Source organism: Phascolarctos cinereus, unplaced genomic scaffold (genome assembly GCF_003287225.1).
Source record: "Phascolarctos cinereus isolate Bilbo 61053 unplaced genomic scaffold, phaCin_HiC Scaffold_4;HRSCAF=312, whole genome shotgun sequence".
Lineage (NCBI taxonomy): Eukaryota > Metazoa > Chordata > Mammalia > Diprotodontia > Phascolarctidae > Phascolarctos > Phascolarctos cinereus.
Genome location: NW_027555847.1, coordinates 546,431,561 through 546,457,174, shown reverse-complemented (window position 1 = coordinate 546,457,174; position 25,614 = coordinate 546,431,561). Strand labels below are relative to the sequence as shown.

General features: G+C 35.4%; 1 protein-coding gene and 1 pseudogene across 2 annotated transcripts in view; both read right to left on the bottom strand.

Moving 5' to 3' along the window:
- Window positions 1-15,407, bottom strand: part of ADNP2 (ADNP homeobox 2) — a 56,336-nt gene extending 40,929 nt beyond the window's left edge. Inside the window, exons 1-2 of one of the 2 annotated variants that reach the window (XM_020986878.2) lie at window positions 15,186-15,407; window positions 5,447-5,564 (exon numbers count right to left, since the gene is read on the bottom strand). In XM_020986878.2, the coding sequence (XP_020842537.1) occupies window positions 5,447-5,554 (108 nt within the window). In that variant the 5' untranslated portion in view covers window positions 5,555-5,564; window positions 15,186-15,407. Of the gene's footprint in view, window positions 1-5,446; window positions 5,565-14,837; window positions 14,920-15,185 lie in introns of those variants that run through there. The other variant, XM_020986876.2, reaches the window with a different exon arrangement.
- Window positions 2,659-2,804, bottom strand: LOC144457358 (U1 spliceosomal RNA; annotated as a pseudogene).
- Window positions 15,408-25,614: the final 10,207 nt, after the last annotated feature.

The following is a 25,614-nucleotide window of genomic DNA, read 5'->3' as shown; positions in this document are numbered from 1 at the left end:
GAGAGAGGAGTTGTTCATTGGGGAGTGATGTATCAAAACAAAATGTATTCCTGAAAGATGTGCAAACAAAATACATGCCCAATAATTGGAGAATAACTGAGTGAACTGTTGTATATGAACATATATTCCACATATATGAACATATATGGAATATTACTATGCATTAGAAAAAACAAATATGAACAATTCAAAGTAATATAGAAAGACTTGAGCAAAGTGATGCAGACGAGAAAACAGAGACCAAAGAACAACATACTCAATGATCGCAATAAGGTAAATCCAGTAAATACTAAACTACAACCAAACTGTGGTAGAATGTAATCAGTGCATGGGAGCAGTTCAACAAAGAGAAAAGACATTGAAGGATGGAAAGAAGGGAGTAAGAAAAGGCTTCATAGGAGAGATGGCACTAGAATTCAGTTTTGAAGGAATGGAACGATTTTATCAAGCAGAGGTGCATAATGTCCATTCCAGACATGGGTAATGATGCCCTACTTGAATAGGAGATAGGAGATGAAAGAATAGAAAAGTAGTCCACAAAGTTCCCATTAAAGGAAATAGTAGACTGGGGCAGGGGGGTGGGGTTGGGGGATGTAGGTGGTGGAGGGGAGAGATATGATGATTGTGTTCAAGTATTTAAAAAGCTGACACACAAAGGGTTTAGACTTGTTTGCCCCACCCCATATTTTCCATAAGATAGAACTAGGTAAAGGTTACAGAAGCAGATTTAGACTTGCTGTTAAAACTTCCAAATGTTTAGAGTTATTAATAATTGGAATTGTCTGCCTGCCTCAGGAGGTAGTGAGTTTTCACTTACTAGAAATCTTTAAGCAAAGGCTGAATGGTCACTTCTACATTTTTTTTGTAGATGGTATTTCTCAAGTTAAGTATGGGTTGGTCTAATTGATTTCTGGGGATTCCTTCCAACTTTGAAATTCTGATATCCTGAGCTAACTGCACCAAGAAGAATGGCAAATATGAAGAATATTTTTTAAAAAAGGGGAGATTTATTGTAAACTTATAAAGTAAAAAAAGCAGACCCCAAAGAAATATTAACATCATGACTACAACTAAGTCAATGCACAAAATACTAAAGGATAATCAAACTCAGATTAAATACAATTGACATTGGTTCCAAACTATATAGCACAAGTCCTTGTTTTCAGTTAAGAAAACTGTTTTAAAATATTTTTAAAAGAATATTTTCATAAACAAAGTAGAACAGAAAAAAGAGGCTTATTATATGAAGCCATATATTTCTATTATATCCTCCTTACTTTTTAAAACATATCTAATAAATTCACTATTACTTTCAAAGCTCTCCACTGCTTATTGATGGTTTCTTCCTAATTTCCTTCTCTTATTCTCTACACATTTAAAAAAATGCTTCAATAACTCTTCCTTCTCTTTTTTGGCAACACCACCACTAGTCTCCTATTTCCTCACAAATCTCACCCCCAATTGAAAAAAAGAAAAACAAAATCCTTGTACCCAACAACCAGTCAAGCAAAGCAATTTCACACACTGGAAATGTAAAAAAAAAAAAAAAGAAGAAGAAATTTTTCATTTCGCACTTCTGGCAGGAGATGGACAGCATGCTTTATCACTGGTCCTAGAATGAGTGTCTTGCTATACTGAAGACCAAGTTCATATCAGATGCTACACAAACCAATCAGCATCGTTTTATGATCTTCTCCAGCTCCATGCAAAAACAAATGAATAGGATTAAAGGAGGCTGTAAGTTGGGATTTAGAAAAGTGTGACTGGCTATAGATAGGACAGGGAGGCAAAAGATTCAAGAGGAGTGGACAGTGTAGAGTTGAACTGGTTCACCAAGTGGTCGAGAACCTTTCTACACCTTAGGAGAGAAACTCAAAAACAAAAAAATAAAGGGTTAAGGACAAACTTCTCATGATAACCCACTCCAAACTAGAGAATGATAGTGAAAGGAATACTGGATTGGGAGTTTTGAAAATATGACTTTAAATCACGGCTTTGCTACTTATTGCTTACAAGATCTTGGACAACTATAACCTCTAAGCCTCAGTCATCTGTAAAAATGAGAGGTTTAGACTAAATGAACCCTAAACTCCTTTCCAGCTTTAAATCTGTGATCATTGGATGATAAACATATATAATTTATCACTAGACCCACACTCAAAGCATTTCAAACTTGCTAGGACCTTTTGCATGGTCTTAGTAAAGCTTCCAAAAACCCAGAATTAATTCCAAACCACAATGAAAAACCAAGGCAATACCCTAGAAAACTAATTCAAATTTTCAAAATATAACTCTACTTTCAAAAAAAGCGTTTTTATCCATGCTACTGAATTTCTTTTCTTACTCTCCATATCAACCTGACAGTGGTGCTATTTCAGTACTAAAACAACCAAAAAATCAATAATATTAAAGATCAACTGATATTTCTCTAATACTTTAAGGTTTGTAAATTACTTTGCACTTATCTCATTTGATTCCCAAAACAATAGAAAAACCTGTGAGGTAAGTGTTATTAACATCTAATATCTAAGTAACTAATATCAAAATTATAGCTCAAAAGTTTAGTGATTTGCCCATAGTCACAACGACAGAATTCAAACCTAGGTCTCTCCCTTTTTTTGGTTTGGTTTTGTTGTTGTTGTTGTTGTTGTTTTTTACCAGGGGAGAGCTAGACCATGCAGTCTCCCACTATCACAAATTATGCAGTCAGAGTTTCCCGCATTTGGGGAAATCACAGAGGTTAGGCCACCCAGAGAGCAATGGATAAACCTCTCCCATGGAATCACCCCTGCCAGGTTAAATATCTAAGCTTCTCCTGACTCCAAGTCCTCTATTTTACTATACCATACCATCAATAAAAAATGAAGGAGAAATAGTATTAAGGCTAGCACCAAGAAATGCACAATTGGAAAACAAAGTTGGCCAGTCATGTAGCAAAAACAAAAGATAACTGATGGAAAGCTAGCCACTTGCTTTCACTGGAAGAAAAAAAAACTTCAATGTATTTGGAAGAAGGCTCCCTTTCACCACCAAATGGCAAAGAATGCATGGAAATTTGTGGAAAGATATGGAGGGAAAAATATGGTAAAAAAGAAAAAGTCTCAGAATAAAAAGCTGTGGATAGATTATAATCTGTGTTGATATAGATTGCAAATTCATCCAATTATTGGGAAAGATTAATTCATGTCTTTAGTTTACGACAATTCACTAGCTCCTGCAAACACTATACATGCATGTATGTAACAATCTTCTACTGTTAATGGTTACCTATCTATGGGCTACTTCTCTACCTACCTTACTTGCCAAGAAATATTCCATTCATCTCTATCTGAAGGTCAAATGGGCAACTGTTATGCTGTTCATGTATAAAACATGAACAATTTACAAGTGGGTTTTAAAAAAAGATTTAGAACATTAAATATCAATTCAATATTGACCCACTTCACTACTGCCTCTAAGCAACAGGAGTTATTAGACAGATGACACCTCTAATTTCTCTAATCTTGAACAAAGTCCTTTATCTTTACAAAGGTTTTCTCCTTGTTGGATAAATTCTAATTTATGAAACTACTATTTTAAGAAATTGACAATCATTATTTTAAAGCATCAAAATTCCCTGCCACCAACAGACCATCATTAACTCTCAAAGACGACAAAAAAAAAATATCAACACTTGCAATAGTTTCAATAAAGCCTATTTTAGATGTCAACATCCGTCTTAACACGAAAGTACATACCCCCAACTACAAGTCTTTAAAAATGTCTATGAACAGAAGTCTACATACATATATTTTTCTCTCTCATTAAGAGCCAGTATTTGAATTTTTCAAAGTAAAATTCTTTGGGATTAAAAAAAAACCCTTCTTTCTATTTAGAGGTTTTCTTTAGGATGCAGATAAATAAACTATTTCCTCACAGTCAATATTTCTAGAGCTTTGCTCAAAAATCAATTTTGGCCATTAATTGTCCTAATATTCTACTTCACACTATCTTCATAACATGGATAAAATTGACTCAAAACCTCTAAGTTAAAAAAACTTCTTAATCAAATGTAGTTTTAGTCATAAACCTAACTAGCTAGAACTTCTGGTACCTGAGGACATCAAATCCAACTTGCTTATTAAAAAGATGGCCTGAAGAGATTAAGTGTTGGCCCAAAGTCACTCAAGTAGCAAGTAGATGGGCTTAGAGTCAAACCGCAGTTGTCTGACTACACATACAGGGTCCTTTCTCCACTATACCATGTTGCTTTTGCATTTTCAAAATATCTAGAATGTACAGCACTATCCTACTTTGTTTGGGAGTCATTTATAAGGGAAAAATTCCCATATCCTCTACATCAGTAATCTATAAAGAGCTTTATCTAGTGTTCACAGAAGCCTAGAAACTGATTCTTCATTCACTAGGTTGGAGACATGAACTCAATGTGTAGGTACAGGGGAATTTAGTTAGCTTACAGTATCCAAAAGTATAATCAAATATTAACAACATTCAATAAGAAAGGCTGATGTCCTAAACACAAGTGACAGCAGGTCCCAGGAATGAAGATTTGGAAAAAGTCTGTCAAATACAAATATAAGCAGCCAAGACAGTTTAAAGACATTAGCTACTTACTGTTTTTATCAACTATGCCTGAAAATTTGATTAGAAGCAAATTAGTTATCAGACAAAAATTATATGTTATTTACATGGAATACTATTTCTACATCTGAAAATTCTGATTAGAAGGAAATTAGTTATAAGAGAAAAATTAAATGTGATTTATGTGGAGTAATCATACCCATGAAATCACAAATCTTTAAAACACTAATAACTTAAATTCAGTAATTTCTATTGGGCATGAACTACATGTAAGCCACTATAGCACTAAGAACAATATAGCCCCTGTTCAAAAAGTTTACAACTCAATTCTTAAAGTATTTATTAAGTATTAACTACATGCAGGTCTGTGATACTCTGGAAATATAAAGATAAAAACGACACCAACCCCATCCTCATAAAGTTAAGTTCATAACACTTGAAAAACCAATTTAAGTACCTATCTCTAATATCATTTATGGCTACAAATAAATACTCAAGGCTACTTCACAAAGAATTCACTGCTACAAGGAAGACAAGTAGCAGTCTAAGTTTAACTTTTCCTTAGTTGATGATATGTAAAGAAACAAAACCACACAGTAAGACTTTATACTAAGAAGCTAAGTTTAAGATGTCAGTTTATTCCACATCTTTTCAAACCCTAATATGAAGATATATAAGATATGTATCATAAATCATAAATTCCCCATAACATGCCTGAGTTATTTTGAATCTTGAAAAATAATTTGGCAGTTCTTTCTCTTAAGACATTATAAAATGAAATTTACTACATTTGAACCTTTAATTTAGTGTGACAAGATTTAAGTCAGTTTGACTCAAATTGAAGTTATTACTTGTTCTTTCTTACCTTTAATAATTCCTTGCAGCTATCAAGGCCAATATCCACAAGAATGCCCTTCACTTTTTTCCGAACCTTCCTAATATTGTCAAGATTTTCAACAGGAATTTGAAACATTGTGACTTTCCTAAAGCAAAAGCAAAAACAAAACAACAACAGGAATATAATAAGCACATATTACTAAGAAATTTTACTTCTCTGCAATTAAAAATTTAAAACATTGCTTATTGAGGTTTGCATCTCTTAAATGATAAAATAAACTTCCAATTGTGGCAATAATATTAAAAGTTATGAGTAGGAAAGATGAATTAAGTAGACATTAACAAAGCAAATAAAAGGTATATTAAAGAAACTACTACTTATAGTCTTTATAACCTATAAAATAATTACAAGATATTACACAAGAATGAAAGGTAATGCTTTTTACAATCAGTCTCCAATAGATGAACTCTGAATGAATAGGATCCAACCCTCACCAAAAGAAGTGTGGTATAGTTAATATTTTAGTATAATCTGTACTTTTGTCTATCGTGAAGTAGAAAAGCTATACATCTAAAAGTTTTAAAAATGACTTCTACTTTTATTTTTAAAATTATGTCATATTATAGGTATACTATTACAATGTTGATGGAACTGTGAAATGGTCCAACCATATTGGAAAGCAATTTGGAATTATGAGTTTTGAAATGTCTATACCCTTTGACTAAAGATCCCATTGCTACACATATAGCCCAAAGAGATGAAAGATAAAAAGATCCCTGATACACCAAAATATTCATAACAGCCCTTTCTGTAGTAGGAAAACACTGATAACAAATGCCCACTGAATACGGAATGAAAAAAAACCATGACATATGGTTTACAAATACATAAGAAACAGATAAGAATTCAAAGAAACCTAGGAAGACATATGAACAGATTCAGAATGAAGCAGAACCAAAAAAATATATACACAATAATAGTAACAATATAAGAACAAAAAACCAAAACTGAATGCTGTGATTTTAATGGCCAGACTTCATGAAGGAGAATTGTGAAACTACAACTCCCTTACTTCATTCACTGCAGAGGTGCGGGAACTACAGGTGTGGAAGACTGCACACAACAGAAGTTTTCAAAGTATAGTCTATGGATCCCTAGGCCCTCCTTCAAACCATTTCAGGGGAGTCTTAAGAGATCAAAATTGTTTTCATAACAATACTAAGACATTACATGCCTCTTAAATTATGCCTCTTTTTTTCAACTGCCTATTTGTGTGATGCTAGATTTTCCTCATAAACATAAGCCAAAACAATTTATCACAACTGAATGAAGAAGCAGACAAGGGAATCCAACTGTACCCTATTAAGCCGAACATTAGAAGATATTTGCAAAAATAATGTAACTCTTCTCACTAAATTTTTTGTAAAGTTATTTTTCATAAAAATATTTATGTTAACATAATTGATTTACTGTTATTTTAAATTAATATTTAAAAATTTTATAAGTTTCAATTCTAAATAAATGGTAACTATCAATAGATATACCTAGAGGTGTGTTGGAACCAGCCTGAACCAGGATTATTAAATTTTCAGTGTGAGAATTTATCTCAGAAATCAGTAAACATAACTAATTAAGGCTTGATCAATTGTTCTGTTGATTGTCTAAACAATCAGAAAATGTTAATGATTCAAATTAAACTTAAAAACTGTGTTGGCTGTGAGTTTTTCTCTCCTCAGGAGAACTAGATGTTAAAACATTTACCAAAACAACCTTGGATATAATTGATATAAATAGTTCTTTGGTGTCCTTAATAATTCTGTAGAGCATAAAAGAGTCCTGAGACTAAAAAGTTTGAGAACTGCTAGCAGATGCTATACTATCAAACTGTTGATACACTGGTCATTCTGCTGAACTTTTGTTTCCTCTCCCTTCAGTCTTTGTTTCTAGGAACGGTTCCTTGGGGAAGAAAGGAAAGAACATATAGGCTACATATATAATGTAAACAGACATCAATCAAAATTACAATTAAAAAAAATCCAGGTGAAATCCTCATTTAACACTACCATCACCCTCAAACTATAATCCTAATTCTCCTTCCTTTTATAGAAAAATTCCCAGAAAAAAAGGTGTCCTCACTTACTTTCACTTCCTTTCCTCTTACTAACTTTAGCTTCTTAACTCCTGTTAACTTGGCTTCTTATTTTACTCAACTGAAAAAGCTACACCTAAAGTTACCAATGAAATGATCACTAAGAACAAATTTCATCTTTCTTAACCTCTCTGCAGCACAATATTGATGATCACCCTTTTGAGCCTCCTGGAGACTATCCTCTCTAGGTATTGCTCTACCTTGGTTCTCACCGCTGCCTTCTCAGTCTCTAATCATCATTCATATTGAGCTTCTGTAGATCTTTGCCAAAACTCCTCTCCTCAGCACAATTCTCCCCTCTCTACACTCTCAGTGACCTCGTTAACATACATCTACATACATATATACACACATATATATAATGAAGTCACATATGTATGTGTATGTATGTATGTATATATATGCATATATCTATATACCTAGACACATATAAAAACACCAATTGTGTACTAGACTTGTTAAATCAGGATGTCCCACAGACATCTTATACTCAACATGTCCAAAACAGAGTATTATCTTTATTATTTCTGTCAAAGGCACCTCCATCTTTCTATTTACCCATGTTCCCAATCTCCAAGGCATCTTCAATTGTTTACTGTTCCCTTCATCCAATCTATTGCCTAGCCACATTTACTCTACCTACAAAACATTACCTGTCTCCCCTCCACTCACACCATTACCAATCTAGTTTTGGCTCTCATCATCTCTCATCTGCCAAGGTCTGTTGATTTTATATTTGTAATATTTCTCACATAAACCTCCTCTCTTCTGACACTGTCACCACTCTGGTGCAGGCCCTCATCATTTCAACCTGGACTATGCAATAGCCTGCTGGTTGGTGTCCCTGCCATAAGTCTCTTCCCCACTCCAGTCAATCCTCCATCCTCAGCTGTCAAAGTGATCTCCTTACACAGATCTGATCATGTTACCCCTCCCTCTACTCAATAATCTCCAGGGGCTACCCATCACCTCCAGGATCAAGCATAAAATCCTCTTTGTCACTGAAGTAATTCATGACTGGCCCGCCTCCTCATCCCTTTCCAGTCTCCTCACACCTTACGTTACTCTCCCCCCAACACACTCTGTAATACAATAGTTTCCACTCAGGTGTCAAAATGATATTTCTTTCTTTCTTTTTTTTCCTTTAGGTAATTGGGGTTAAGTGACCTGCCCAGGGTCACACAGCTAGTAAGCGTCAAGTGTTTGGTCTGAGGCAAATTCGAACTCAGGTCCTCCTGCCTTCAGGGCTGGTGCTCTATCCATTGCGCCACCTAGCTGCCCCTCAAAATATTTCTAAAGGATAGGTCTGACCATATTACTGTTATGCTCAATAAACTCCAGTGGCTCTCAATCACCTCTAAGATCAAATAGACTCCTCTGTTTGGAATATATGGCATTCACAATCTGGTTTCAATCTACCCTTTTGGCTTATCTTGTTACTCTTTGCTTCATGTTGTCTATACTCCATCCATAATGTCCTTCTTGTTGTTCTTCATCTCTAGTCTCTATGCCTTCAGTCTGTCTCCCATGCCTAGAATACACTACATAATCAGGTATCTACCTCTCAGGGAAGAGGGAAGTATGGAATAAGCATTTATATGGTGCCTATTATGTGCCAGGCACTATATGCTAAACACTTTAGAAATATCTTCTCATCTGATCTTTTCCTTAAAGCTCCGATCAAATATAACATCCTACATGAAGTTTTCTTGATTCCCGAAACTGCTAGTATGTTCCACAGTCCACACCAAATTACTTAGGATATATTTTGTACATATTTATATGTGTATATATATCGTCTCCACAGAAGAACAGAAACTCCTTGATAGCAAGAGCTATCATTTTCTCTCTATATCTCCAGCACCTGGAACACAGTAAGCACTTAATAAATGCTTGCTGACTGACTGAAATTAATTGAAAGCATAAAGATATGGTAGTGAAAAGACCTTGACTTTTAGGCTGTTTTACCACTTAGCTGGATGGCCTTCAGCAAATAATTTTTTGTTCTTTAGTTTCCTCATCAGACAAATCAGAACAACTGTCCTACCTACCTCCCTCACCAGTTTGTAGTAAGCCCAAAAGAGGTAATATACTTGAAAATTCTCTAAAGACTATATATAAATTTAAGGTTAAAACTATATACAAATTCATTAGTGTAAATTCAACTTTTCAGGAAACATCTATTCCACCAAATAGAACAGATCTGTGAACAAATTTTAGATGACATAGGTTTATATGTGGAACATACTAATATAATATGGTTTAAACTTTTACAAATAGAAGCTTTCTAGTCCTTAGAGGGTTTTCTTAATAGTTATATTCATATAGTGTTTTAAGGTTTGCAAAGTTTTACATCTATTTTGCAAAGAGTTTTATACATATTATGTATTCGATCCTCATACTAACCCTGAGAGGTAGGTGCATTTTACAGATGAGGAAACTGAGACAGACATAGGTTAAGTGACTTGTGCAGGGTCACACAAATACCAAAAGATGCTTATCTGGCTATATAAAAACTGCAAAGAATCTTTAAAAATAAACAGATAGAAAACTATATGTTTTAAGGGCTATTTAAGAATAACTTTTAAGTAGTTTGCTCAAAGGTTTTACTTAATTTTAATAAGCATTTCCCATGAACTTAGAGAATAATTAATAGTCTTTAAATATCAATTACTTTTATTTTCAAACCCCTGGGAAACTAAGAACAATGGATATAAATGACACCAGGAAAATCAAAAGTACATACAGGTCCTTTTGCAAAAAAAAAAAAAATACAAAAAAGTTTATAACTGGAAAGGAGGCGATATCTAGCATTTGCAAAGCATTTTAGAAATATTATCTCATTTTAAAAATATATACTCCAAACTTTTCATTTTACACATTCGATAAAGGTAAAGTGCTTTGATCAAGATTATAAATAAAAATATTTTACAGCTATAGAAAGTATGACTAAAAAGTCAGGAAATTAGCTTTCATGAGGCACTAACCATGAGTTTCCAACCATATCTTATGTTCATATATTCCATCTTAAATTGCTGTGCATTCTGTGGCTGCAGACGGGGGTTAAAATGGGGAAGAAATGCAGTTTTGCTGGTGCTGAAAAAGCCAATATCCTTTATATGTTCACTATCAACTCAGATTCTCTTCAAGCACTCATTAATATGACCTGGCAAATTTGTTACTAGAATGTTTATATCATTATGTTCTCACACCTGAAGTTCTTTTCTTGGGAGCTGGATCTGATAGACAGCTGATGTTCTTCCCATTTGACGTAGGACATCTGATGTTCTTCCCTACCTTTGCTTCCTGAGTTTAAGACATACAGTAACACCTCATTTATCTTATCAGAAAAAGAGCTATTCTATATAGAATAATTAAATTTTCTACATACTAATACTTATCTTTTTTAAAGCATCAAAACATCACTTTAGCCAATCTAGTGATCAAATCTTTCAAAAATATATTTCATAAATCTTTCTTAAAAAGCATGTATAAAGAACATAATGTAATCTTTACTTGATGACTTGGGTCCATAAACATTAATAGACAGTCCTATAATATGGTCCTTTGAGTCAGGATATGGAAATGAACAAGGTTGCCTACTAACAGTCCCAAACATGCTCCAAATTTTTGTTTCTTCTCTTCTGTCAACTGTCATATTTTGCCCATGGTCATTGCCTTAGTAAACTCTAAGACTATAATTTATAAGGCAGTTGCTGATCTGCATTGATAGTTTCTTCCCTGGGCATTCCTTAAACCTATGAAATAATCACAGGTACTTTTTATATATAGGCAGATTGTGTGAATGCACGTGTGTGCGCTGCACTACTACTTTTGGTTCATCTGACAGATAATTCATACAGTATCTGGGTTCTGAACCTAACACACAAATATTGACATTTAAAAATATAAAACCAAATAGGAACAAGATTAAAAAAAAACCCAACAGTTAAACCAATAAAGGCCTAGCAAATCACTTATGTACTGAATGAAAATATTTCCTCTACCCATCAACAAAGAAAGTACGTTTTTGAAGCAATTTTCAGTATATGCCATCCCAGCAAATTAACAATTTACCCTACCCTCCCTTCACCAATTTCAAAGATTCTTAACCTGGGTTACACAAACTGACTTTTATAATAACTACATAATTGGTTTGTAACCCTCTATTTTATTTTTATGCACTTTAGAAACATTTGTCTGAGAAAGGCTTCACTAAACTGCCAAAGTGATGATCCGTGACACAAAAAACATTAAGAATTGCTGATCTAGTGTATATCATCTACAAACTGCCATGATAATTGATTGAATAAATTACAATCATGATATAAATCGGTCAGGAGATGAATGGAAACTAAGAGAGAAAGAGACCCATTCTTAGCAGACTCTAAGGGATGCTTAAGATCTAATTCTAGTCTCCACCATCTCCCAATGTGAAAGAATAGGACACATTTTTTAAAAAATAGGATCATAATGATTTCAATGATTAAAGTGGTGAATTATTAAATAAATGCTGTGCTGAAATGGAAAAATAAGTACTGGGCTGGGGAGTCAGAAGACTCATTCAATCCTCACTGTTATTTACTAGTTCTTGGTTAAGCCTAAGTATTAGTACTAAGTATTTCTAGACCTCAGCATCCTAATCTGTTTTTAGAAAAATGAGAGGGGAAATTATAGCAGAAGTCAAATTAGGATTGTTATCCCAGTCTAGTAAAAGTTCACAACATCAAGGAATCCCTAACCATCAACTTTTATTGTTCTCATGTACTAATCACACAAGATAGTATTAAGACAGAGGTTTTCTACACAATGTCACCTATAAGCACTCAAATATATTCACTGTACATTCAAATGATTCAATATTCTCTGGACGGTTCCCTAATATTATAGGTATTCAGTCAAAATTAAAACCAGTATTTCCGCAATGAGTTGACAAGAACAAATCATCAATCTGGTAACCACGCTATATAAATTTATCATTAGTTCTCATGTAAATGACAACCAAACCTGTAATTTCAGGTAAAAACACTAACAATAACCAGCAAAAATCAAACACCTTTTCCTCACAAGTATTTACAAGCTGAGCTTTAACTCTACTCTAAAACTTTCTAGCATGTATGAGGCCTTCAAAATCCACTTTAGAAGAAAATCCATTCATAAACCAATCTAAATGATTCACATAATTATAAGTATCAAGAATTTTGAATACCCATGAAATTGAAGAACTGCAAAGTAACCTGAGAAGCCATCTAGTTCAACACGAGACTAAGAATTTGCCTTACAATAAGGCCCTCCAAGGAAACCCAGTCCAGTCCCCGCAAGGTAAACAAAACTGAATCTCAGCTGTTTATTGTGTGTGACTTTGGCAAGTTTCTTCATCTGTAATATAAGGGGATTTTCTTAAAAAGAAAGCTCCCTATTCAGCTTATGAACTCACTCAAAAACACAAAAAATCTTATGAACTCCCAGCTGTCAGGTCATTAACCTATCAGAACTTGAATTTTACATAGGAAAAAAATAATTTGCACTACATAGGGTACAAGGAAAGTACCTTGTAAAATTAAAGTGCAAAACTGTCCAAGCAGAAAAAGTCTTAAGTGTGAGAACAGTGCTAAAAACCATCTCAGTTCCATCGACGCACTTTAAAGATTTTAAGAGTGAACTGCCTTCAAATTAAAGTCAGTTTCACACATTTATAGTGAAAATTCCAAATAACTGGGAAAGGCCTTTGTCAATTTTTTTTATATATAACATTCTAGAAGAACTACTAACAAAGGAAATATTTCAAATATCTTCTGAAAATGCTTACTCGAAGTATATTAAATCACAGAACTTGACTTCTGCAAATAAGGCATTGAGAAGTAGCATTATTTTCTTAATTCAGAACTACCTATATACTGCATTATTTTTTCCTTTCAAGAAAGCTTTCATTCTATTTTTCCTAGAATACCAACAGTAGCGGCAAAGTTAAAAAAAATTAACATTCGCTTATGAAGTAAAAAGCACCAATAACAAGTGATATTAAATTCAAATAACTGACTTTTACATTCAAATGCATTCCAAACCAAAAGTGTCTCCACTAAAACATGTTTAATATTTGGATACTTCAGATTACTAATTTCATGCTAATGAAATTATATTTCTTGGGCTTGTTGTATCTGAAAATTTGGGTTTTCTTAAGGTTTCGAAGCATGCTTTAAAATACAGTAACAAAGATATGTAAACAAAGTAAAGCATTTTAATTCAGTGCAGCCCCAGTAGAAGTGGGAAGTGAGATTTTAAAAGTCACTTAATATTTACATAACAAGTACGCTTCAGCATTCACCTCAGAAAACAAAGTGAACCTAGAATTTCATAATAAATCGTCCTCCCAAGTTTCAGTTAACTTTTCTCTTTGGGGGAAGAAAAAAAAATAAAAAGCAAGCAAATTTAATTAGTAAAAAGCAGGAAAGGAGTCTTTAGAACCTCGAATCATCTGAGTCTTCTCAGAGATCGTTTGGAGAGCCAGGACCAAATTCTCTACACCTTGCTAGCGCCCATGGCTCCAAGGAGAATTGTTATTATCTGGGTTCTTGCTGGCCGCGTCCGCAACTCCAGCGCCTCGAGGGCAGTGAAACCAAGATGACCGTGGAATGAGGTTTGCCAACTGCAACCCTCTCGAAGCAAAACCCAGGTGACCCTGGGCATCATTTTTTCCCTCTCCCCTTTCCCCTGTTACAACGCCTCCCTGGCCCACGTGACTTCCCCCGAGCGGGACACGGGGGTTAAGAGCATCAAGGCGAGCAGAACGTTCTTGGGCTCCGGGGCCCCAAAGCTGTACGCTGTCCGGCGGCCACTCTCGAGAACGTCCCCCGGATTCCCTGGTCGTCAGGTCACAATGCGGACGCCTCCAGCCAGAGACACAAGTGAAGCGAAGTGGGAGAGGCCGCGGGAAAATGCAGCGAACATCAACTTCCCCCTGACTAGAAGGCAATTTACGGGCCGAGGAGGTCCCGCCGTGGGGCAGGCAGCTCGCGCCCACCACCGCCCGTCGGACGGTCCCCGGTCCCTCCCCAGGCTGGGATGCGCCCGCCCGGTCCGTCTCCCCGCCCCCTCCGTCGGGGAGGTCGGGAAGGCGGCGCGCGGGCGGGCCTCGATCCCACAGTGGCGCGCGCGCGAGCGGGCGGCGCATCTGACTGAGCGTGCGGAGCGCGGCTTTTCTTTCCTCTCAGTTCAGCCTGGTCAGCGGGCGCTACTGCGGGATGCTGCTGGCGACCACACTGTACCTACCGCTCAGCGCTGAAGAGGGAGCTCTTTTCCTCCTCCTCCCGCCGCCGTAGCCGCCGCCTCCTCCTCCGCCCCTCACAATACCATCCAGCCGCCTCCCCTCCTCTTCTCCCTGTCCTCCCCTCCTCTCCCCTCCCCTCCCGCAGATGGGCTGCCCTCCTTCCACCCGACCTAATGCCGGGGGGCTGTGCAGGAACGCCAGCGCGGGCGGGACCCTTGGCGTCAACGCCCCACGCCTCCCCTGTGCAGGCAGGGACCCCCTTGGCGCCTCACCACAAACCCATCCCTAACAGCAATACTGTGTCCCCTCCTCCCTCCACAGCCTGAAAGAGAAAATGGCGCTCGATTTACCTCAGGAAATGACGTAGGGCCTCATTTGCATGCCAGTTGAGTTAGCCAATAGGAAGAAAGATTGTATTGGGACACCTTGGTTCTTCCATACAGATCACCTTGGGCCCCTGAACTAAAGCTGAATGAGAGGTCCAAAAGTGAGAGTGAGAAGAAACCACCTGTTTCCTACCCAATTCTCAAGAAAAAATAATAATAATACCCCCTACTCTTCCTACTACACTTAGCTTCACTTGTCAGTCACTTAAAGTAGCATTTGTATAAACTCTCGTGAGAGTTTAAGGGAGTTGGTGATGACATCATGAGCAGGGGGGTGGGGAGATGATGTCATCAACCATGTGATCAATCACATGTTACCACCAGAACATTGCCTCATTTGCATGGAATGGGGGTGGAGCCACAGGACAAGCTGAAGAAATTAGTAGCTCCACCCATAACTGAGAGCCAATAGGAAACAACCTGTGAACAGAACCCTGTCTTACCATTGGAGAATGCAATTTTTGATGACAGAACTCTGAAAAATATTTTTCAGATGACATATGTTGGTAGTAAAGTGATTAGGGGTCTCAAGCACTAACTTCTTAATTCATATTCTAAGGGAAATCCATTTCAGACTCTTACATGAAAAATGTTGATGTATTTTTAAGTCAATACTTTGTGGTGAGGGGCTTAATTTCAAAAGTTTATAATTTTCCAAAGTTCCATTATGCCAGTAAGAAAAAGGATTCTTGCTTTTCTTAGAAGACCAATCCAAGCAATATTTTGTTGTCTTATGAGGAGTGGTAGTGGTAGCTAACCAATCTTGATTATCCGTCCATCCATCCATCCATCCAACCAATCATCCATCCACCCATCCATCCAACCATCCATCCATTCAACAAATATGGAACTCCAACTTTGTTAGACATTGGGGCTAGTCAAGGTGAAGACTTGGAGACCTCAAAAATTGTAAAATAACATAGGTACCCAAATAGGTAATATTGAATGTACATAATGTGTATATAGGTTTAGGGATTAGACTTGTAATTTCATTGTATAGGGAACAAGAAATGGAATGAGAAAATTTCCTTTGCCAATGCTGGTCAGCGCCTTCTGTACAACTTAGAAGTCTAGAGCACTAAGAGGTTAGGTGAGTTGTCCAAGTTCATCAGTATATGTCACAACTTGAACCTAGGTCTTCCTGGAGCTAACAGTCCTCTATCCACTATACCACACTACCTCTCCATTAATACATATATACATACATATATATATATATATACATATAATATATGTGTATATGTATGCATATATATATATACTGAACTATATATCTGAGATATAAAAAAATTTTAAGATCAAAGGACATTCTAGACACAAAGCAGAGAGAATATTCAGATGAACTAAAAGAGATGGTCAGAATTATTGTCAAAGATTCAAAGTCAGAGACATATGCTGTTCTTCCAAAAGAAAAACAAAAAACTGATACCAGTCAAAAAATCATAAAAACAGAATTTCAAATAATCCAATATACTTTCATACAATTTGTATATACATATATAATGTATATTTGTGTATATATGTGTGTGTGTGTGTGTGTGTGTATATATATATATATATATATATATATATATATATATATATATAGTCACATACAATATAAAGATGATGCTACCAACTGCAAAGCCATAGCCATTGAGCTATTCTTCTAGAGGTGGTCCAAGGTTTTCAATGAGCTCATCTTTCTTCCCTTGAGATCATCACACTACTGTAAAATTGTGATACACCACTGAAGATGAAACCCATGCCATTTTTGAATAGAAATATAGACATGTACATATGCACACCTACAAATTAGATGTTTATTTTAAAAAATAACCAGAGAAATTCTAAGAAAAAGGTTATCTCTTTGCAATGGCTTGAATGTAATCCTGCTTAGAGAACAAGGGATACTGTACCCTAAAGAATACCTCTTAAAGGCATTCTCAAGGCAATAAAGTATGAAAGGATCCCCAAAAATATTTGTTCAAAGATGTTTCTGTTAAAATATGTGTTTCTCTGAGTTAAGTACTACTAAAACATTCAAGTATTTCTCACAAATCTACTGTGTAGTAGCATTGTGCTAGGGAAGATACCAAGTTTAGCCCTCTGACTGGATAGCACCTCGAACATCCTCCATTTAAGAAGGGTGCCCAAGCTAGCCACATCTTGCTCTACGGGTCCACTCCAAAGGACTTCCTCTACCCCCACCCCCACCTCAGCCTCCTTTTGTTTCTCCTGCTTTCTTCCCCCATTTTCAACTTCCTTTTATGTGTAGTCTTCCCCATTTGAATGGAAACTCCTTCAGGGCAAGGGATGCCTTCCTTTCTACTTAAAATTTGTATTCCTAGCCCTTAGCCTAGTGACTGAGATAATACAAGGTTCCTGCCTTAAGTTTACAATCTTCTAGGAATATTTGATAAAAATGCAAATAAAACAATACATAGGCAAATAATAAAACAATACATAGGCAATTATGATAAACAGTTGAGAGGTTTAAGCAAAGTACCATATTAGGAAGAATGGTATAATAAGAAGACTAAAATCAAAGAGTTAGATGTGGATTTGAAACCCATCTCCAACACTTACTAGCTATGTTCAGTTTCCTCAACTGTAAAAATGTATTTAACACCCAAAGAGGTCCTATCTCTCACAGGGTTGTTGTAGATGAAATTATAGAATTAAATCTAGAAAGGAACTTGGAGGCCTTCAAAAATATCTCTTTCATTTTAGAGATGAGGAAACTGAGGCATATTGAAGTTAAGTGACTTGCCCAAGGTCACACAGCTATTCAATGTCCAAGTTAATATCTGAATCTAGGACTTCTGTCTCTAAATGTAGTATCCCAACCATTATGCCCTTTCAAGTAATGCATCATGAGCTAAGTATGTTAAGTGTTTTGTAAACCCCAATGCTTTTCCAAATGTTAAATGTAATTATTAGGTCAAAGGTGGGAAACAGTCATTACTAATTATTGGGATTAGGGAAGTCTTCATAGAAGAGGTAGTATTTAAGTCAGACTTTAAAGTATGGATAAAAATTTAAAAGCCAGGAGAACAGAAAAAGAAAAAGAATGTAAAAGACATAGTGTGAGCAAAGGAGTAATAGAAAAAAGCTAAATCTTAAAGAAAAAATCTTAAGGAAATTATTCAAATACAATCAAAATATTAATTTGTTTTTAATTTGATTTGTAAGAGTATCAGTTGCATGCAAAATATAATGGAAAAATAAATAATTCAAGGATAATCATAACAGCAGGAAAAAAAATCTTTGAGGGTATAGTCTTGCTTGTTCATATAGTTCATATTAACTTATATGTTTAGATGCTATGTTCTCACACACACCCACATAGAAAGTAGAATGTAAGCTCCTTAAAGACATGGACTTTTCCTTTTTTCCTTTGAAATATTCTGTTACAATATAATTAGCTCATTTTAAACATAGAAACTATGTAATATTTCCTAATTTCCACATAGTTCCCCTCCCTCCGTTTTTGGAAATTTATTTTAGATGAAAAGTTGAGTTCAATCACAATTGCTCTGAGCCCCCAATTAGGAAAATTCCTAATATTACGGAGAGATTTAATTCTCTGCCAAATTTTCTATGCCTATATTTTCATTATCTATCTTTACTCAATGCTTAGCCACTTTGTGTTTGAGGCAAAATTAAGCTTCCTGTAGACTTTGGGATAACAGAAAATTATATATAGTGTCAGTAAATAGGCAGGCAACAGAAGAAGTTAGGGAAAGAACAGAACTTTTCTCAAGATTTCCTTCAGACCTGGAATATGTGAGTATACAGGTGGAGCTAACGGTCTCTTTGGCTCTAAGATACTTGTAGAGGCAATGGCAGTCTTTTTTCCTTTGTCCCAACTCAGTCCTCTCTTCTAATCCTCTTTTCACTGGTTGCCCTGGGCTACCAACTGGTTCAGCTCTATTTGACCCCTCACCTGCTTCCAGTCTGCTTCCAGACACTCTCAATTTCAATCTGGTTCTGAGGTAGCTCCACTCTGGTATACAAAATTCTTTAGAATTTAACCTAGTCTCTTATGAAATGGTTTCTGATTAATTCAAGAGATGTACAGGTCCGGTTCAAAATCAGTTCTGATTGACAGATTTATTCAATCCAGAAATGTTCTTAACTAAAAAAGATAATTACTTTAAGTGGGTGGGATAATTAATAAAATTCCATTCTTACACTTTATATTCTTCATTATATTCTTAGTATAGCACCTAAATTAAATCATTATCTCTAGCATGAAAATCTTTTTTCTTCATTTTCAAAATTTTAAACACAAATATGAGAAATGTTTTAAAATAAGTTTTCCCCCCAAAAATGTAGCAAATGATGTATAAGTTGTGTGTTTTGATTGATACATCAAAATATAGCTAAACTTTTTAAATCTATTTCCTTTTCCTCATCTTCCCTTTCTGCTTTTCTTTAACTTCCAATGATTGAATTGTAACCAATTCTTCATTATCCACTTTATGAACAATCCTAGTCTCTTCAATTTAAAAATTGTGCTATTTGCCTTTCAATTATTTTACTACTTGTTAATAGCTCTACAGTGAAACAGAAAAAGGAAGAAATATTTTAAATAATTTTAAAAAAAACTTTTAAAAAGTAACTTCTCTAAAATGCTTCCATGTTGTAGGAAATTGGAAATAATAACTAAAATGAGAGTTTGAGATTTCCTGTCACCCCAAGCCTCTACCCAATTGAAAAATCATGAATTGGCATGATTGTTGGCTAAGAGGCAAGTGAATGTCAATTAATTATTATTCATTGATTAATAGAGGAATTATGACTACTGAGAATGAAAGCCTTTATTAAGTACCTAGTGTGGTAGGAGTAATATTCTACCCCCTTCACTCATGACAGTAAGGCTAGTTTTTCCTTAAAAAGTATTGAGATCATCCTGGAGACTTTACCTCAGAGGATTAAAGATTCAGGCTACTGACATCACTTCCAGGTCACTTAATTACAAAACAGCCTTTAGAGGCTTAAAGAGCTTTCTCTGATGTTTGCCTGGTGGGAGATGATGGTCAACTGGGCAAGGGAGCTTCCTCAGCCAAATCAACTTGAGGATTTCCAATTTAGTGATTAATTGGGGATTTTTACTTTATTCTTTTTCTAGTTTTTTAAAAATTGCATACCCAATTCATTAGTCTGCTCTTTCTCTATTTTATTGATTTAGAGATGTAAATTTTCCTCTACTCACTGCTTTTGCTGTATCCCATAGGTTTTGATATGTTTTCTCAATATTGTCATTCTCTTTAATGAAATTATTGTTTCTATGATTTGCTCCTTAACCCATTCATTCTTTAAGATTAGGTTGTTTAACCTTAGTTTTAAGATGTTTCCTTGGTCCCTTATTAAATATAATTTTATTGTATTATGATCTGAAAAAAATAACTTTAATATTTCTACTTTTCTGCTTTTAACTGTAAAATTTTTATGTACTAATATATGAACAGTCTTTGTAAAGGTACCATAAACCTCTGAGAAAAAGGTATATTCCTTTCTATTTCCATTCAACATGACCTAGATAGAAAGAGAAATTTTACAAGAAAATTAGAAGAACATGGAACATATTACTTATCAGACTTATGGATAGGTGAACAATTTATGAGAAAACAAGAGATAGAGGGCAAAAAAATGGATAATTTTGATTACATAAAATTAAAAGGTTTTTGTTTTTATTTTTCACAAATAAGACAAATATAGCCAAGATTAGGAGGAAAGCAGAAAATTGGGGGGAAATTTTTATATACAGTTTATCAGATAAAAGTCTCATCTCTAAAATATATAAAGAACTTGGTCAATTCCATAAGAATACAAGTCATTCCCCAATTGAGAAATGGTCAAAGGATATAAACAGGCAGTTTTCTAATGAATAAATCAAAACAATTTATAATCAAATAAAAATAAATAAATAAAAATAATAAAAAAATCATTATTGATTAGAGAAATGTAGATTAAAACAATATTGAGATATCATATTATACCTACCAGATTGGCTAAAATGATAGAAGGGAAAATGATAAATGTTGGAGAGGAAGTAGAAAAATTGGGACATTAATTCATCATTGGTAGAATTGTAAAATGATCCAACCACTTTGGAGATCTTGAATTATGCTCAAAGATTTAGTAATCTGTCTATACCCTTTGACCCAGCAATACCACTACTTGGTTTAGTTCCAAAGATGATTAGGGAAAAAGGAAAAGGACCTATATGTTCTAAAATATTTATAGCATCTTTCTTTGTGGTGGCAAAGAACTGGAAATTGCAGGGATGCCATTGGGGAAAGGCTGAACAAGTTGTGGTATGTGATTCTGATGGAATGCTACTCTGCTATAAGAAATGATGAGCTCAATGATTTTAGAAAAACATGGAGAAATAATGAAGAGTGAAATGAGCAGAACTAAGAAAACATTGTATACAGTAACAGCAATATTGTTTTAAGAAAGCCTTTGAATGAATAAGCTGTTTTGAATATTATAAATACCCAAATTTACTATGAAGGACATATGAAGAAAGATACTATCTGCATCCAGAGAAGAAACTGATAAATAGAAGTATGTGTAGAATAATTTTGCACACGCTCACATGCACGTGCACGCGCACACACACACACACACACACACACACATACATATACCTGTTTGTGTCTAATGGCAGCCATGTGGTGGGGGGAAGGAAGAAAAAAAAGAAATTTACATGATAATGTTGTATGTATTTGAAAGGAATGGCAAATTGTGCATAGTAGATTTGCAGTTTCATGTACAAAAATCTTTTTTATTGTGTTAGGTTATAGAAATGCTTGTTTTATTCCACAAATTAAAAATAAATTTTAAAAAAGTAAAGAAATAAACTTGAGGTATTCTATATATATCTATATCCTATATTTATAGGATGCCCGTCTACATTGAATATTCTTCTCTTGCTGTAGCTAAGTAAATTTCCTTTCATTAACTTTGTAATAATCATTATGTGTGATATTTTGTTCTAATATTAAATCTAAAATGCCAGGAAATCTACCTGAGACATACTCAGCCCAGAATGCCTGCTATATGCTAGTCACATCTCTGAGCGCTGAGGCATAAAAAGACCAAAATAAAATAGTTTCTGCTCTTAAAGAGCTTACATTAAATCAGAGGAGAAAACATATACACATATAAGTATATACAAAATAATTACAAAGTAATTTCAGGAAGAGACAGTATCAGCTGTGGGATCAGTAAATCCCTTATGTAGGAGTTAGTATTTGAACTGAGTTTTGAAGAAAACTTCGAATTCTAAGAAAGGAGAGATAATTTGCATTCTATAAAATTCTCTCCTAACTTTCCCACCTCTATTGAGTAAACTTCTCACCCTGAAAATGCCCCTGCCTCTATGGCCCCATCTTCCAGTTGGTGAGTTACTGAACCACCGTTTAAGGAAGTGCCTAAGACATTCATGTTCACTTATCTTCTGGCACTGCTCCTGAATCTCCAGACTTTTTCCATCTTGCCCCTATTGCACCCTCCCCCACATCATTTTCTACATCCCTTTTATATTTTGTCTTTCCATATGAGAATGTAAGTTCCTTGAGGGTAGGGACTGCCTTTTCCCCCCTTATATTTGCATTCCTAGCATTTAGCAACAGTGCCTAGCATATAGTAAATGCTTAATAAAATATATCATCTTTCTATCCATGTTGGACAGCCTGGACAAAGGAGGTGGAAAGTTGTGTATAAGGAAGAGCAAGACGGTCAGTTCGGCTGAAATGCAGAGTGTGTGGAGGGTAATGTGTAATAAAGCTAGAAAGATAGGTTATCCCACTGTTGTGAAGAACTTTAATTGCCAAACAGAGGAATTTGTATTTGATCAAAGTAACAGGCAACCAAAAGAGTTTATTTAGTAGGTACATGAAATGGCCAGACCTGTGCTTTAAGAAAAATCACTGTTTCTATATGTGGCAAAAAGATGGGAGTGGGGAGGGACTTGAAACAGGGATGAATTAAGAGGCAATTACAGTGGTACAGATGAAAGAGGTGATGGAAGAGTGGAAGTGGGGCAGTGGCAGAATGAGTGGAAAGAAGGCAAGGAAGATGTGAAAGATGTTAGGTAATATTAATAAGACTTGGTAACTGATTAAATATATAGGATGAAGGAGAGTTACCAGTCAACTGTAATAGAAAGGTTATACATTTTTATAATTGGAAGGAACTTCATAAGACTAAATGTAATTCAATTTAATTCAAAAGAAATATATTGATCATGGGCAGCTAGGTAGCACAGTGGATAGAGCACTGGGTTGGGAACCAGAAAGACTCATCTTCCTGAGTTAAAATATGACATTTAGGGGGCAACTAGGTGGCACAGTGGATACAGCACTGGATTTAGGAAGACCTAAATTCAAATCCAGCCTCAGACACATAACACTTACTAGCTGTGTGACCCTGGGCAAGTCACTTAACCCCATTGCTTAGCCAAAAAACAAACAAAAAAAACTAAACTAAACTAAAATAAAATAAAATATGACATTTAGTAGCTATGTGACCCTGGCAAGCCACTTAACCCTGTTGCCTCAGTTCTTCAACTATAAAATGGAGAAGAAAATGGCAAACCACCCTAGTATCTTTGCCAAAACAACAATAACAACAAACAAACAAAACTCTCCAATAGGGTCACAGAAGATCAGACAACTGAGCAACAATAGCAAAAATATTAAGCATATCTATTGAATAGGATTGCAAAATCCTGTACTTAAGAAGCTTCCATCTAATGGGGAGATTAATACATGCACAAAAATAACTGTAAAACAATATAATATATACAACATAATAAATATAAGTTAGATTATAATAAGTACATAGAAATTCACTTCTCTTTGCTTCAAACATGTACTATAAACAAAATGGAAAAAAAGATTCCAAAATTGAAAATCACCTGTGGCTGGGTAGATTAAGGATAGCTTAAATGGATATAGTTGCACTTGAACTGAAAGAAAACGAAGAATTTCAATAAGCAGAGACAGAGAAGACTCATTGGCATCGGAAATGGTATAGAATAAAAGGATCTAAGGCAGGAAAAGATAAACTTAAATTAGGCAAAGTAGTTATTGTTATGAAGTAATACTAGAATGGTAGATTGAAGCTGAATGAGATAGGACTTTGATTGACAGGCTAATGAGCTTGTAACATATATTTCAGGTGTTAGGTGCAGGATTGATTGAGTAAAATAATCAAATCAATAACTGACAAGATGATACATCCTGATGCCTTTGTCAGGTGAGAATACCTCTAATGATCATCAATGCATTAATTAGAGGTATATCTTGGTGTAAAAAAAGACCTAGACAAATCTCTATTGCATCAAATCAAAGGCATGATGGGGTAGCTAGGTGGTGCAGCGGATAGAGCACTGGCCCTGAAGTCAGGAGGACCTGAATTCAAATCTGGCCTCAGAGACCAAACACTTGACATTTATTAGCTGTGCGACCCTGGGCAAGTCATTTAACCCCAATTGCCTAAAAAAAAAAGAAAGAAAAAAAGCAAAGGCTTGAGTCTATGTATTAGAAGTCCTTGAAATCTATTGGATAAAATGGAATGATATTGAACAAGAAGCATATTTGGACCGGCTGAGGAGATTCAGTCATGGTTGCTTGTTTTTTGTGCAAAATGAAAAGTAAATTTGGGACTCAAGAATTTGAATGCCTGAAAGTAGAGGGAAGAGAGAATGATTCTGACAAAATCCTTGAAAAGGAATAATTGTAGAGAGAGAGAGAGAACATAAGCCTTTGTCTCAATCTCCCTTCTCCTACCCCTTGGCCAGAGTAGGATCTTATGAATTTTGGAGGTTCATAGGATGTTGGACTTTCCATCAGTATCGTAAGTCCTGGCAGAGTCCCCAGAACAACAGATGCAATGTTTCTAGCGGAAGCCAATGACAAATTAGACACTGGAAAGTCAGCTTCAAGACTCTACAAAGAGAACAACAACTACAAAAAAGCTACACGGCAGACACCTAAAGGGAATTTCATGAGTATTCTCAAGAAGTGGAGAAAAGAACTTCCAGCAACCAAGAGCTGTGAATTGCCCCTTTGCCACAGGTGCTCACACATAGCACAACACACACAACAACAACTGAATCTCAAAGGTGAAGCCTACTTTCTCTTGGATTTTGAATGTACTAGTGGAATAACGTGTCCCAGACCATTGGAGGAAAGGATGTTTTGTACCAGCTAGTTTTGCTACACCACTGTAGTATATATTCCTTGTGGCTGACTACTTGTGAGACAAATGAAAAGTCCGAGGGACAGTTTCAGGGTCGCTAATAATTAATTTACTAATTAGGCTAGCAAATAATAAATTGATGGTCAGTGGTCTCTCTTGTTAACCAAAGAAAAAATCATGGAGCTCATCTAAT